The sequence below is a fragment of the Struthio camelus genome, chromosome 6, assembly GCF_040807025.1.
Source record: "Struthio camelus isolate bStrCam1 chromosome 6, bStrCam1.hap1, whole genome shotgun sequence".
In the NCBI taxonomy this organism is placed as follows: domain Eukaryota; kingdom Metazoa; phylum Chordata; class Aves; order Struthioniformes; family Struthionidae; genus Struthio; species Struthio camelus.
In genome coordinates, this window is record NC_090947.1 from 19,513,919 (window position 1) to 19,528,583 (window position 14,665).

General features: G+C 36.7%; 1 protein-coding gene across 5 annotated transcripts in view; it reads left to right on the forward strand.

Annotated features, from left to right (window-relative positions):
- Nucleotides 1-13,496, forward strand: part of SESTD1 (SEC14 and spectrin domain containing 1) — a 65,054-nt gene extending 51,558 nt beyond the window's left edge. For all 5 annotated transcript variants that reach the window (XM_068948397.1, XM_068948400.1, XM_068948398.1 and 2 more), the window contains 6 exons: nucleotides 413-572; nucleotides 4,754-4,835; nucleotides 5,165-5,287; nucleotides 6,515-6,706; nucleotides 8,710-8,831; nucleotides 12,664-13,496. In XM_068948397.1, coding sequence (XP_068804498.1) covers nucleotides 413-572; nucleotides 4,754-4,835; nucleotides 5,165-5,287; nucleotides 6,515-6,706; nucleotides 8,710-8,831; nucleotides 12,664-12,793 — 809 coding nt within the window. In that variant the 3' untranslated portion in view covers nucleotides 12,794-13,496. The remainder of the gene's footprint in view (nucleotides 1-412; nucleotides 573-4,753; nucleotides 4,836-5,164; nucleotides 5,288-6,514; nucleotides 6,707-8,709; nucleotides 8,832-12,663) is intronic.
- The last annotated feature ends 1,169 nt before the right edge of the window (nucleotides 13,497-14,665 follow it).

Here is a 14,665-nt window from a genome sequence, read left to right on the forward strand (position 1 = left end):
CTTCTGCCATGAAAAAATATTTAGGCTGCAACTACCTAATGATACACATTTTAAGTATTATGCAACTGTGTGGATGAAAGACTTTAATTAGCTATTTATATGCTAAAAAGTTAACACTGACTGTCGACTCTTATTCCTTTTCTTCCTTCCCTTTTAACTGCTAGATCATAAAATAGCAAAGCCTGTATCCTTAGCTCTTCGTTAATATTGATGAAAGCTCCCTCAAACTTTAATTAAAAAAAAAAAAAGGGAAGGGATAGAAGGGGCAGAGGAAGATGGAAATAGTAATGTCTATTCCCTCTCTCCACCCTTTTATTCAGAGTTTCTTTTGTATTTCATATCTGTTCTTGGGGAGAGGAAACAAATTTATCAGAGTACCTTTTTTTTTTTTTTCCTTTCCCATTTGCTTTAGACTTAGGCTTGCAAGGCTTGCGTGAGAAAGGTCAAAGTCTTCTCGATCAGATATCTAATCAGGCATCATGGGCCTATGGAAAAGATGTGACCATTGAAAACAAAGAAAATGTGGACCACATCCAAGGAGTGATGGAAGATATGCAACTTAGAAAACAAAGGTAGTAACAATAGTTCTAATTGTTAGGATTTTTCATTAAGATTTTCCTGATGGGTCACCTTAAAATACATGTTTTAGAGACAGCTTTATTTTATCTTCAGTCAAGGGATATGGTACAGTTGTAACTTACACTGTTTGTAGTACATTTTAATGGAACTGAAACTTTTCTTCCTCTCAGCCCCTGCCCCACCCCCATCTGTTCCAGTATATTCCTGAATTCAAGCCCTTTTTACTGTTCGGTGCTGGATGGAGTATTTGAGTGCTTTCCTGTACTTGTAAATGTGGAAGAAGTGTCTTCTATAGAGTGTTATGGAAGGGATGCAAGAGGCATCTTTGTAGATGTTAGCAGATTGAGATGGAAAGCATACTAAGACTATAATAGCAATGCTGGCTCTAAAATTTTGTAGTAATTGTGCACCAGCTGGGTTCTGCTCTTCTTTTTCACAACCTCTAGCTTTTATCCCAGCATGGTGTTTCCACCCCTACAGATGGGAAGAAAGAGGGGCTGGTGTCAGGTCTCACTCTGTTACCCTGTCGCACTGACCAGCAAAATAGAGGGACAGAATTCATCTTTCAGAATGTGGGTTTTGTGAGCCTTGGAAAAAGATAACCAGAGTAAAATTCTGGGGAAAGTTGGATTTGCAGGAAGAGGAGGATGGATTTTTGTCACTGTCTCTTCATCTAAGCCTTTTATTGACTCCTTTTTCTTAAAGATACAGTAGTACTGGAATAGATAGGGTATTACCCTTTTTTCATCTTCACAGTGTGAAAGAATCAAAAGGTGTTGCTTGTGGTTACTGCTGGAACTTCTGAGAAAATAAATTGCTCTCCATAGAAAGTGCTTGAAGTATGGGGGCGATGGCCAAGCAGACAAAGAGGTGCAGTTATTAATGCTCATTAAACCTTGCTGTTTAAGTTGCTAATTTTAGTAATTAATTCTGCCACTCACAAATTGTTTTCTGGAGTAGCTCGGTCTAAGCAACCATGTGCTTTATGATAGCGCTTAAAGGTCTTATTCTGAGTATGTACTCCAAATCCTATTTACCTCACTGATGCTGATGTTTAGAGGGTCAGCGCAGACTGTTACAGAAGGACCATAGGTCACTGTCTGGGCAATAAAATGCAGTTGTCACCTCTCAGAGGTGAAACTTAAGGAGTTCTTGCAAAAAAAAAAAAATAATAATTTCTTTAATGCTTAGTCATAGTGTGAGCAACAAATAAAAAAGCTAAGGATTATTAGGAAATGAATAAAAAACAAAAGAAAATGTCATTGTGCCATTGCATAGATCTGTAATGCGCTTGCATTTTAAATGTTATACAATTCTGATCTGCCTTCTCAGAAGGGTTATAGAATTGTAAGAAGCCAATTAGAGGATCAAAAAAGTCAATATAATGTTCAGACAAGGATCATCCAAAGGTATGAAACAGTTTTCAGATGATGAATGATTAAATAGGATTCTTCAGTCTGAAAGAGACAAAAGTACAGTAAGGTCTCTAAGTTCAAGTGAGCTGTGGAAAAGGTCGAGATAGACCTCTCATTGCCTCTTTCCGGTACAAAACCTGAGGGCATCAAATCAGATGACATAAGAAACCCTGAAAGTTAGAGCTGGTACTGCTCCAACAGCACGTACTTAAGCTGTGGAACTTCTTACCCCAGATTTGTTGATGACAAGTTTAATTAGTTTCAGAAAGTGTTTGGACAAACTTATGGAGGGAAAAAAATCTATCAAAGGTCATTAAACACAATTACGTCATCTGCTTCAGTCTCTGAACTGCAAATTGCTAGAGGCAAGCAAACTTAAATTACTGTGGAAATACTGCTAAATACTTACCCAGTTTGGATATTCTTTCTTATGCATCTGCTATGTGTATGTGCTTAAATGCATATTTAAATGCTGTCTCTTCTCTCTGAAGACAGTTATGTTCCATGCCTGTAATTCTTAGGTTTCACTGGGGAATTTGTGAGTCGCTTGGCTGAGAAGGAAAAGTTCTGTGTGTTCACATGTGAGAGGAAGCAGATAAAAAGACATCCTCCATTTAGATGACATACCCCTTAAATAAAATGTTGTAGGACACCTTCTTTACCCCACCCCTTCTCTTTGTCAGTCTGTTTTCTCCAGCAGGGTTCTTCAAATCTCATGAATCTGTTTAACTTGACAGGGTTTCTAAAATGACAGGAACTATTCTAAGTTGCTTACCTTTTACCTTTTTCTGTCTCTTACTGTGATGCATTTTGAATCTAACTTAATTGTCAGCATCCTTAATCTTATCTAGTTGCCCTAGATAGCATGTAGCTTCTCCTGGTTGTAACAACTATTGAAACTTTTTGCTTGCTTTTGTGTTCAGTTTGCGAACTAGCTCTTTTGTGTAATGTTCAGCAGGTAATCAGCTGAAGCCAATGAAGTTCACATCATCAGGACTGAACAGAATCTGTACATTTCTTTAGTACTATTATTGTAGTAGTCTTCAAGGGGTGAAAAGAAATTGGAATGTTAGAATTTCACTAGGTTTATTTAAAAACAAACAAACAAGCCCACACACAAACAGAAAAACTCATCTGCAGAGTTTATCGTAGATTTAAAAAAAAAAAAAAAGCTTATCAGCTAACCATGTAATGCATCTTACCACAGAATCAGAGGTTTCTCATTTTAAGTACATACCTAAGAAAGGGTTTTAGTCATGGGCTATCCCCATCAAAAGGAGGGGAAGGAATAGAAGTAATATATTTTGCTGGAAACTGAACATGATTAGTTTCTGCTGTCTGGATTTTTCCAAAGGAATCAGTGTGCTATAAGTCCTGTATTTAGGCTGAAAACACAATTGTTTTAAGGTATAAGTGGGTGAAACACTTTTATTGCTTGTATTTTGACTACATTACCAGATTTTCCTTGCCCACTGAAAAATACCTAAGGACTACTGTCTGTCCAGAACATTTCGTAGTAGTAATTTTTGTGACACTTCATTTTTTCAAATCCTATTATGTTTGTCATTTATTTAGATATAGGCACGCATGTAGAGTTATGCTAGTAGTTATTTCTAGGGATGTTTTGCTGTTTTCCAGCATTTCAACTAGAGCAACTGCTTCCTCTCTGTAAACATCTCAGCACTGCAGGACACTTAACAAAACTCAGCATTCTAGTAGACTGCTCTTGGGAAGTGTTTATGTGAATTGGCCAACTAGTCTGAGAAAAGATATTCCTGCTGCCTTCACCGTACACTTGAAGTGCTAACTGTTGTTAACATTAATGCCCTCTGCTGCGCTGGATGGGAGTCTGGACCTTGCTGCCTACTTAGATTGTAGGCTCTGAAATTTAAGTGGAAAGGCCTTTCTGCTGAATGTATTAAAGTTCAGTTCTCACTATATAAAGAAAAGAACTTTCAATACACTTCTTTCTGACTGGAAGAATAATTACAAGATGAACTTAATTCACAACAGAAGAATTAGAATTAGGTTTTTGTATGAATTAGATTAGAAACATCAGATTTGATGATGTTGCACAGGTGAAATTATTTTTTTTCTAGAAGCGTGGATTTTGTACAGTTTCAGAAAATCTGACAGGTTATAGCAAAGGAAATCATCAAATTTAGTCCTGTAAGACTTGGATTCTTGCATATAAGGATTCACTTGTTGCAATCTTTTAATGTAGTTAGCTAAAAGAGGGGAAGATGTATGTTGTGATTTTAAACAGTCTTCATTTTTATTTGCCAAGAAAGCTTTGTCATCAGCTGACAGTGCAAGTCAGAACGGTGCCAGGTTTAAGCTAGCTTTAACCTAGAGACTGTAGTAGGTGCAGCAGTCTGTCTTAGCCATGCAAACGTCTGTGTGATGTGCAAATCTTACTGGAGCAACAAGGTAAAGAACATTCAGTGCAGCTGAATGGCCATGTAACTTGCTGGTATTCCCATCTATAGTGTAGACATGTCCGACTCTTCAGGATCATAACTTTTGTGGTTTGTAACACTCAACTGTATTTATTGCAGGTTTTTCATTATTATGCAAGACATTATCTATTTTGGCCAGGCTCATCGGCATAGGAATACTTTAATCCCCTTTTCATGAACATTCGTACCTTAATGTTGCTCACTGCAAACATGTGATTTGTTATACTGTCACTGTCAGATTCAGAGTGTATTTGGTTTGCTAGACATGTGTTGGTGAATCTTTCTGTGGTACTGTTTAAGGTGTGAGGATATGGTAGACGTGCGTCGACTAAAGATGCTTCAGATGGTGCAGTTATTTAAATGTGAAGAAGACGCTGCTCAGGTATGGGACTAGCTACAGAACTTCATTATGTTCTTTGTAGTCCACTGACTAAATTCACAGGGGTTGACAGCGTTATTTTTGTCACTTTCAAATGTAATTCTATTTAAGTGAATTTGTAAAGTGAAAATAAAAAAGGATATTGCAGTGACTGAAAATAGTCATGATATATGACGATTCTAAATATGCATGATTGACCAGTTTAATTGATACCTATTTTTTCCAAATTAAAAGTATATACTAGTATTGTAGTTAGTTCACCCCTCTGGATGAATTTCTTAATTTAGTACAAAACCTGTGTTTCATTTGTATAATTTACTTTTCTTTTTAAGGCAGTAGAGTGGTTAAGTGAACTGTTGGATGCTCTGCTCAAGACACACATCCGCTTGGGAGATGATACTCAAGAAACTAAAGTTTTACTGGAGAAACATCGAAAATTTGTTGATGTTGCACAGGTGAAATGTTTTTTTCCTAGAAATTTGGGGTTTGTACAGTTTCAGAAAATCTTCTAAAAAGGATTGCTGCCCTATATATGTGATTATTTGAACTGCTGTTACTAGTTGTCTTCATAGTTTGCTTCAATACTTGAATAAAGAAATCATGATTGCTGGAATTGGTGATTAGCTTAATGAGATTTTTGAAGTTCCCTCACCAACGGTGATACCACAGTCCTACCACCTTTAGTTTGGTCTGCTTCACATAGGCAATGCAAACCAAGAACATAAATTTGACAATGACCTTTTTTTAAAGGCAGCTATTTCAGACAGTCTTTGTAAAGATGTTTGAAGGATTGCAACCAAGATAATGAAATATGAGTGAGCTACTTGATTTCAGTCTGTCTTCTGCTGTATGTTATGAAACAGAGCCTGCCTTTCATTTGGTTGTCCAGGTAGGGTTGACCATTGGTGTATGTTTGTCCTGCTCGTGCAAGGAGCCCTTGGTACTAGTAGAGTTAGGGATAGAACAGAGCTGACATCTCTTGACTGTAGCAGCCAACTAAAGAATCCTGTTGTACAAGAATATACTGAATTTCACGGAAGCTATAGGGCACTCTTGCACACCTATTTGCAAACCTTGAATATGCAAACAATGTGTGTAAGTTGGACCTTCTTCAGGTACTTTTTCAGATGCTTACTGTTTTTTAGGCGCATCGAGTTCAGAGTTGCCAATTAATAGATGTGGTATTTTCAAATACCTGCTCTACTGGAACTGATTCTCTTTGAACAGTGACCATGTAAGGATGAGGAAGAACTAGAAATGACCATGGCAGGAGGATAGCTTGCTGTCAGTAGCAGTGCCCTGGATGTAGGGTGACCAGAAACATGGTGACAGTGAAGTTGGTGAGACAGTCATCTTGGCAATAGATATCAAGCATTCCATGTAAGATCCAAGCAGCTATTTGCTATTTTGAAGAAGGTCTCTTCTTTTGCCAGTGTGAATGCTAGAGTATTGGGGCTCTTTGAAGAGTGTAACACCAATTGCAGCAATTGCATTGGTAAACACAATTTTATTCACGCTTCAGCAGTGTTTTTCTAGCAGATCAAGTTAGTTCAACATACGTTGTGAATCTAAATTGAGGGGGTTTGACAAACCTGTCTGCTGTCATTTTAAGATCATAATTAACCCTTCATTTGAATGCAGAAGTTTTTACCTACTTTCTTCTCTCCCTCACCCACTATTAGAGTACTTACGATTACGGGAGACAGTTACTGCAGGCTACAGTTGTGCTGTGCCAATCTCTGCGATGCACTTCAAGGTCCTCGGGGGACACACTTCCAAGGCTGAACAGAGTGTGGAAGCAGTTTACATTAACTTCAGAGGAAAGAGTACATAGGCTGGAAACAGCTGTTGCATTTCATTCAATTGCTGAAAAGGTGAGTGTTGTGTTTTTAAGAAGAAAAACATCATATAAAAATTTAAGCAAAAAATTTAATAAAATCATGTAAGAAAAATAAAGTTGTCAGTGTATATTTTAGACTTAATTTTGTATTTACCTTTCTAAATATTAAAAAGTAGGAAGAATAGGAATTTAAGAATCTAGAATTCTTATGTTATTGATTAGAAGAGTTATTAGAATTATTTTTTTAGTACTTAATTATTATTTCTATACAATATGTTGTTATAGGGCCTGTATAACAAAAAGGAGAACAGCCTTAAGCAGGTGGCATTGGATTGTAGCTGGGAAGAATTTTTTTTTAACTCTTAATACCAAGACGAGTGTGGTGTTGATCAGAAAGCATTTTGTTTTGTTGGTTTAGACTGTAATTCTTCAAAAGCAACGAAAATATCTTGATTTGTGTTTTTGTGCAAGGTATAATACGAAGCTGTGATATTACTTAAGAACTTCACAGAGTTGAAAGGAATAAATTGCTGTATACACTGTGTGTGTTTTTAATGTGGTCTTCTGCTCACAAATTGTGTAGGTTTGTGAAACTCTCAGCAGTTGTTTTCTTACATGCCAGGTTGCTACATCTCATATTTTGTGCTTGGAGTTTGGTCTTGGGGGGATTTTGAACATGCTTTCTTCCAAGCACTCTGCTATCTTAGTATGATTTTCAAACCCCTGTAACTAAGGGCCTGGCTACTGCACCCAATTGGATGTTGCTAGAAGCCACAGAGGAGGATGAGCAGTCAGCAACAATATTGTGAGGAAAATTTGCTGTTAGGTAACAGCTTAGATAAGGGGGAATACTGGAGTTTTCAAATGCCTAAATTCCATAAAGCATCCTTGAATATAGTTCATGAAGGACTTGGCCTTTTGGTACAGAATATGTCATTTCTCGGTGTTTATAAGTGATACGTTTTAGAAAAGCAATTTAGGATATCTGTCTCCAATATTACCACCATTATCATTTTAAAAAAGCCAACCTTGGACAGAGTAAAGGTAAAAACTTGAATTGTCGTTAAAGAAAAGCATGGATGAAACGTTGATTCACATGCTCGTTTCCTTCATTTCTTGTTTGTATTAATGGAGGATACTTTGAATCCCTGGGAGCTGGGAGGTGTTGGAAGTTCATAAAGGCAGAAATATATCGTCTGTGCTGTCACAGAGAGCTGAAAATAGTATTGCTTAATATTAAATTAGAATTCTGTGATTAATAAAAGTCTTGATTGTCTCAGTCCATATTACAAGCACTCTTTCATTATTGCAGTAGTTAATTGCTATATTTGTAGGCAATCAGAAATAAAAACGAGTAAATGGATGCTTCAAAAAACTACTGTCTTGTCCAGAAGTGTAATTCTCCTTGCACTATTTTGGCTTATTAATTACACTGAAGAACCTTGTGATCTTAATATCCCTGCTTCATTGACCGGGGGGGGGGGAGGGGGAAGGGGAAGGGGGGGAGGATGAATAAGGAGGGGGGGGGAAAAAAAGAGTGCATTTGGAAGAAAACACAGAATTAAGCACTAGTATTTGGTCCCCTTTTAATCCTCACTTGCTGTGTGAGTTCATTGCCGGATATGGTTTTTGGTTTCAAAATAGCTTGAAAGGGGCCCTTCATTACTGAAGTTTTTCTATTTCATATTGTTGTCTTGCATGTTTAATGATTCAGATTACTTTTTCATGCAGTATGTATGTATTGTTGGAATACCTCGTAGCAAGACCTCATTCTTTTTTCTTCTTTGTACCCACTTAGCAATAATACAAAATGTGCCAATACAGAATAGCAGCTGCCCTGAACAATCTTCTCAGAGTAGCTGAACCACTCTCATTCTTGAAACTTGCACGAGTCTATTTTGATTGTTCAAGATGGATCTTGTGTAAATGAAGTGCTGAAGATGCTGAAAGAGCATTCACTGGGCCGCTTAATGGCCCTTTAAAAACCAGATGCTATCCTTTGCCTACTTTGTTCTATCTTTCCTTATTGTTTTACAGATTTTGCAAGAATGTCCAGAGCAGCCTGAAGCTATTAATGAAATGGAACAATTTGATGAAATTGAAGCCATTGGGAAATCGCTGCTGGACAGATTAACAGTGCCTGTAGTTTATCCCGATGGGTATGCAAAATGTTGTTGTAATACCTTCTGCATATGCTTTTTGGTAAAGTTTCATAATAGTCTCCCATGCATAAGAATTCTGAATGCTTACTGCTGAAATTCAAAAGGTAGTGCACTAATTCTCATTAAGATTTTTTTCCCACCTTTTCATACAAAGTAGGCAGGTCCATTTTCAAACTTGCCAAAGACAGTGTGCCTGCTTTTTCAACCTTGTGATCGTTTTCAGCTTCAGTAATTATTAGGTTTATGCAGTCTTTACACCCCTGAGGTATGTAAAGATAACAGAACAACTATCTGATCCCAATCTTTTCTCCCTGAAAACCTGTATCAGGTTTGAGTCATGTAAGATTAATGTATTCCAAAATGTACCTATCTTAAGTTTCGAGCCTATACATTGAGGGTAAATTTTGATTTATTCAGTTTATAAAACAGTACCCCCCCCTCATGAGTTTGTCATACTAATTTAAAAGTGGCCACTGTCTCAGACTACAACAAGTAAACTGAATTTGGAATATCAGTCATGATAATACTCTGTTCTCTGTGTACAGTAAAATACATTTATCCGGTGCAATGCTTGAGCTCACGGTTGATTTCTTTTAACCAATATAACCAAGTCTTGGAACTAGACTCTGGGTGCGTAGGACCAAACTACAGCATCTGAGATTGATACTTTGAATTAGAGGTTGAAACTTTGTGAAATGATATCTTTCTACAAATTATTTTGGGTTAGCAGGCCTTATAGGTTATCTGAAGTTGATCTGTCTGAAAAAGTCCTGGTCAAGAATATGAAATTTCTGTAATCTTATTTCCAAAATATGTTCCTTAACGCAGCATAGTTTTCTTTGATAGTGAGAGTTGCCCAAGAAGACAGACTAGTGACTGAGGTGGTAGTGATGTATTTAATATGATGATTGACTGCTCTTCTGCTGAGACTGTAAAGAGGTGCTTGTCTGGCTCCTGTTGCTGCAAAGTCTGGTCTTTCACTTCCACTAAGGGTGTTGAAAAGCAGAAATCAAAGGATTAAAACTATTACAAAGGCTGATTGTAACTGTTGACTTGTATGTTTCCCAAGTGGCCCTTGACAGTCTTTCCCTAAGACTTCTACTAACAGTTATTATGTCGGGTATTCAGTAAGTTGCAACTTCGTGATGCTGTCTTGATGAGCAAAGGTCCCCGTTTGATCTTCAATATTCTACTTTTGTGACCAAGCTCATACTTGGCTCTGACTTTCCTGTATGCTGTGGACTATTCTTCAGCTCATTGAAGTAATTGATTTCTGTTGCTCATTATCCTCCTAACTGTTCTTTCCATTTCTAGACTTAAAAGAATTTTTAGAATGACATTGTGAATAGTTCCTGAAAATGGATTGCATTTTCTGTTTCCAGTGTTCTTTGAAATAGAAACATGCACATATTTTTGAACATAACCAAGTTCAATCTAAACAGTGATATTTTAACGTGTGCTTGTTTATCTCTCAGTTGCTTTTCTTTTTACCAGAAACACATGCACTCTCTTAGACTGAGTCAGTGCATACCTTATGTGGTGCTAGATAGTTTTGTCTTGCTTTTATGGACCTTGAAATACACTAAATAAATATTTTCACTGAAAACATCTTCATTTCTGCTCTTGAAAAACAGTTTTACCCTATATTTGTAAAGCTGCTGATTAGTGGTGTACGTGTGTTGTTTTTTTGGGTGTAGTGATGTGGGTGTGTTGTTTTTTTTTTTCTTTTAAGACCGTACATGCCATGCCAGGGAGCAGAAAACCTTTTCTGTGTTAAAATGGTATTTTTCTGGTGAATGGGATCCGTCTGTAATGCCCCACAGGTTGCTCTTACAGTGCTATTAGTGTTCTTAATAGGTTTACTTCTTATTGTTTATTTTTAAATAAAACATAATTCTCTTTAAGGATAAGCAGTAATTTTGTTAGGTTTCATTTTTAAAGGGATAGTATAACCATAAAACGTACTCTTTTCTGAATATATCTTCAAATTATAATCTGGCATGTAGCAATCAATTCCTCATGTGATAAAATTTGAAAATTCACTGTGGATGTAGAAGACCATTTTGTCAGTGCTCAGCTTTGCTGTTTTCTAATAGCATTATCAGCATACTGAGTGCTTTACTGCTGCCTCAACAGATTTTTCTCCCTCTAGGGAAATTTTTGTAATTTATTTTTTTTAAAGAAGGCAAGATATGTTCATAACGGGAGCATCAGCAGGGAGATTGAATACATAATGTGAAACTTGATTGGTATATACCGTGCATTACATGCAGTTGATATTGTCCAGCCATATGACTTGGAGCTCCCAGCCTGTACAGGTGTACCCTGTAAGGGGTACACCTTTGTGGGTAAGGATGGTAAAAGGGGCCTCAAGGATGCCATTAATAGTGCTTTTAGACAGTGACCTCAAAATGCTGTCACTTAGTGTTTTGGGTTTTTTTTATAAGCAGAGAGGTAACATTTAAACAAAAACTGCCCCTTCAATAGAGTGTTTGAAAATAGCTGGAGGGTTTTAGGCTATGAGAAAAGAACTAACAAGTGTGTTATGTCTGTTTAAATACATCTTATAGTAGATTTTGCATATATAGGGACACAGTAAAAACAGTAATTGCTATTTATTCTTAAAATTATTTACTTTAACAGATTATTAAAGTAAAACCAAATGTTGGTGGTTTGTGGAACTTGCCTTGGCACCTGTTAGAACCTAGGAAAGCTCCCCATGAAAGAGGACACTTACTGGACTGCTGAGTTTTGACTAATGCTACAATGCTCAATACAAGCACAAAAGCACAATAGCTTTAGGTATACATACCTATGTTTTGGGCTGACTGAATCCTGAACGTTATTTTTGGCCTGTCCTAAATCCCAAGATCCCCTACTGATCCTCCTTGGGCATTCTAGTTTTTGAAATATTTAACAAACGATTTGCAAAGGGTTCGCTCATTAGTAGAAGTAGTTTAAGAAACGTAAGGAAACATCAAAGCATCCTAAAATGCCATTAAGCATACTTCTTTAGTCTTCATCAGCCTCTTCAGCACTGTTAGGCTTTGGTCAGTGGTCTTTTGGGAAGTCCAGGTCCCCTCCCTGTCCTGCTTATGGCAGGCTTCTGATCTGCATCAGGAAAATGTCTGGCCTTATTTGTGATCACATTCACACTTACGCTGTCTGTTTTCTTTCTGGAGGGTACCCAAGTCAAACTAGTCTCCTCCTGCACAAAATACTACTTTTCTCTTTGGATATCTCCGTCCTAGGGTTCCATCTCAAGTCTTTTGTCCTACTGCCACTTCCCAAGAAATTTTCCCTCTGTGCATTGTAGCAAGATTTGATGCCTGTTCTGCTTCTTTTGAAACATCTATTCTATTCTTGGTTTGGAAGAAAGATGACATAACTTGATGGCATGTGGCTGGCTTCACATACAGAGAGTCCTTCAATAATGGAGCAATTGTACAACCTCAGTCAGAAGTCATGTACAGACAGATTTACAGTTGTCACAGTATCCAAAACTGCCAGGTGGGCTTGGAGGCAGCCAGAGATTGGAGGTACAAATAGTATTGGGAAGTCTTTAGGCAGGCTTTTAGAACAGTACCCTGCTGTTCAGAGAAACTTTGCGGTGTAAGAGGATCAGTTGTTTATAATCATTTCATCAAGATGCGACGAATTTCATCACTGAGTCACCACAGCTTTTCAAAGGTGTCTTTTAAACCTCAAGAGAAAAAGTGCCTATTTTTCTAAGCTGCATTGTGTTTTCTAGAGTTTGTCATTCACTTGTATGTTCATGTACTATTTGTCTTCTCACTGATAACTTTTTTGGTGTGTTTTGTTTTTCTAGTTCTGAGCAGTACTTTGGGAGCCCAAGTGATATGGCTTCTGCAGCAGAACATATTAGAGAAAAGATGAAGCTAGTTAGCCTGAAAAAGCAACAGCTGAGACAACCGGAAGCCACTACCCCGGAGAGCTAATAGACTGACCCTTGTCTATCGATTCATAATAGGACTTCAGTTTGTAATCCAGCATGCTGTTTGCATATTACAAAATTTGGCATAATATATTAAAATACATTTCACAGCTGTTATAAAAGTCTCATCTTTTGTTCAACGTAAATGTTCTCAGCATCTTAACGCTGTACATCTGTCAAGCCATAATTATTTAACATGCTATGAAACCACAGATTCCAAGTATCTTACAAAAAGGAACTGTAAACTTTGCACTGAAATTTGCTGTAAAGCTTTACCTGACCTGTCAGCTGCTTCTTAGTTAAAACAGCTGATGCAAGCTTTGAATGGTGCTAATGAAAGCGTTAGGAGTTCCACCTTATGAAATCGTAGTTCTTTGCTTCCCCCCTCCCCAGGTGGTGTAGTAATTTTAGACTGTAGGCAAAGTACCTGCAGCGTAGATAGTGGTGACCCTATAATTTTAATTTGAAATACTTTAAAAAAAGACTCATTTTTATTGTGCCAGTATGCAACCTATCCATCAAATCTTTGATATATCAAATTCATTAAACAGATGTTTTCCTATTTGTATTGATAATGTATTAAAAGCTGTTTGTGCTTAATAAAAATCATCTTTTTAAAATCTAAAATAAACTTGTTTTGGCTTGTAGTCCCATTTGCATTACATTCTGTGATAAATGATAGTAAAAACCCTCACTCTCTCAACATATGTAGCAATGTCTGTATTGTTTTTCTTATAAACTACACTGTTTAGTACTCTGTAGTTATAAACGGAACTGCTCGTGAACTGTTGCATGGGAGTGAGAGTCTGTGCCATTTTTTCTGATTTTCTGATAGCAGTCCTCACACAACAGTATGTTAGTATGTGTATAAGCAACCATTATATTAATAGCAGCTTTGATATTAATAGCAGGTAAGACCAGCTCTCGTGCTTTGCTTTTAAGTCTTGTTTCCCTTTGAACTGACTCTTGAATGATGTGATACCCTTGGGTAGTGCCTTTGAGGATAAAGATGTTCATTTAATTAAAAATGGTTAATGAGAACTTCATAAACAGCTTAAAACCATGAGGTTCATAATAAAGTGTGATTTACTGAGAGAAAGGAATTGAACTGAAACAAAATCAAATGTGCATAATTTAGTTAACTTCTCACTCTTAAGGATTTAATTTGGATAAATTCAGTATCATAGAAGGTGATGTGGTATCTGACCATTTTAGAAAACTGTCTGTGAAACTAACAACTGTAGGTCTAAGCATCTTTGGTTATCTCACTGTATTTTATTCCCAGTAAACATAATGCTCCCTTCCTGCAGATACTACTTTTCAAGTAATTTTCTTGATGGATCTGTCATTCAAATAGTTTATTTACATATTTTTCTCAGTTTTTCCATATCTTCTGCACAGGAAAGTGATGTGTCAAATACAGCAGTTTCTCTATTAAAAATACTCAAAATGAATGGTTTCTATGTAACTTGAGTGGTAACTTTTTTAACATCTCAAGGTATTTTGGAAGAAAAAATCAAATTATTCTTTTTTTTCTCTGAAATTTTTGATGCAATGGTATGATAATACCTTAATGGTGTAATTTAAAATCAACTGAAGTTTCATAAACCTTATTTATAAAGAGGTTTTTTTATATCTAACATCTTAAAATTGCATTCAATTGCTCAGTTTCATGTAAGAGTGCAGCTGATGCAGTGGCTAATATTTGGATGAGAGAACTTTATTTAGAAAGAACCAAAACAAGGAAAATAAGTTTGTATTTAATACAAATAAATATAAAAGTAAACCAAGACTATAGTCATTGATAAGCACCGCATCTCCACTTCTACAGCATTTGCTTAGAAATAGAATCCTGTTAGAATAAATAATGGTATGC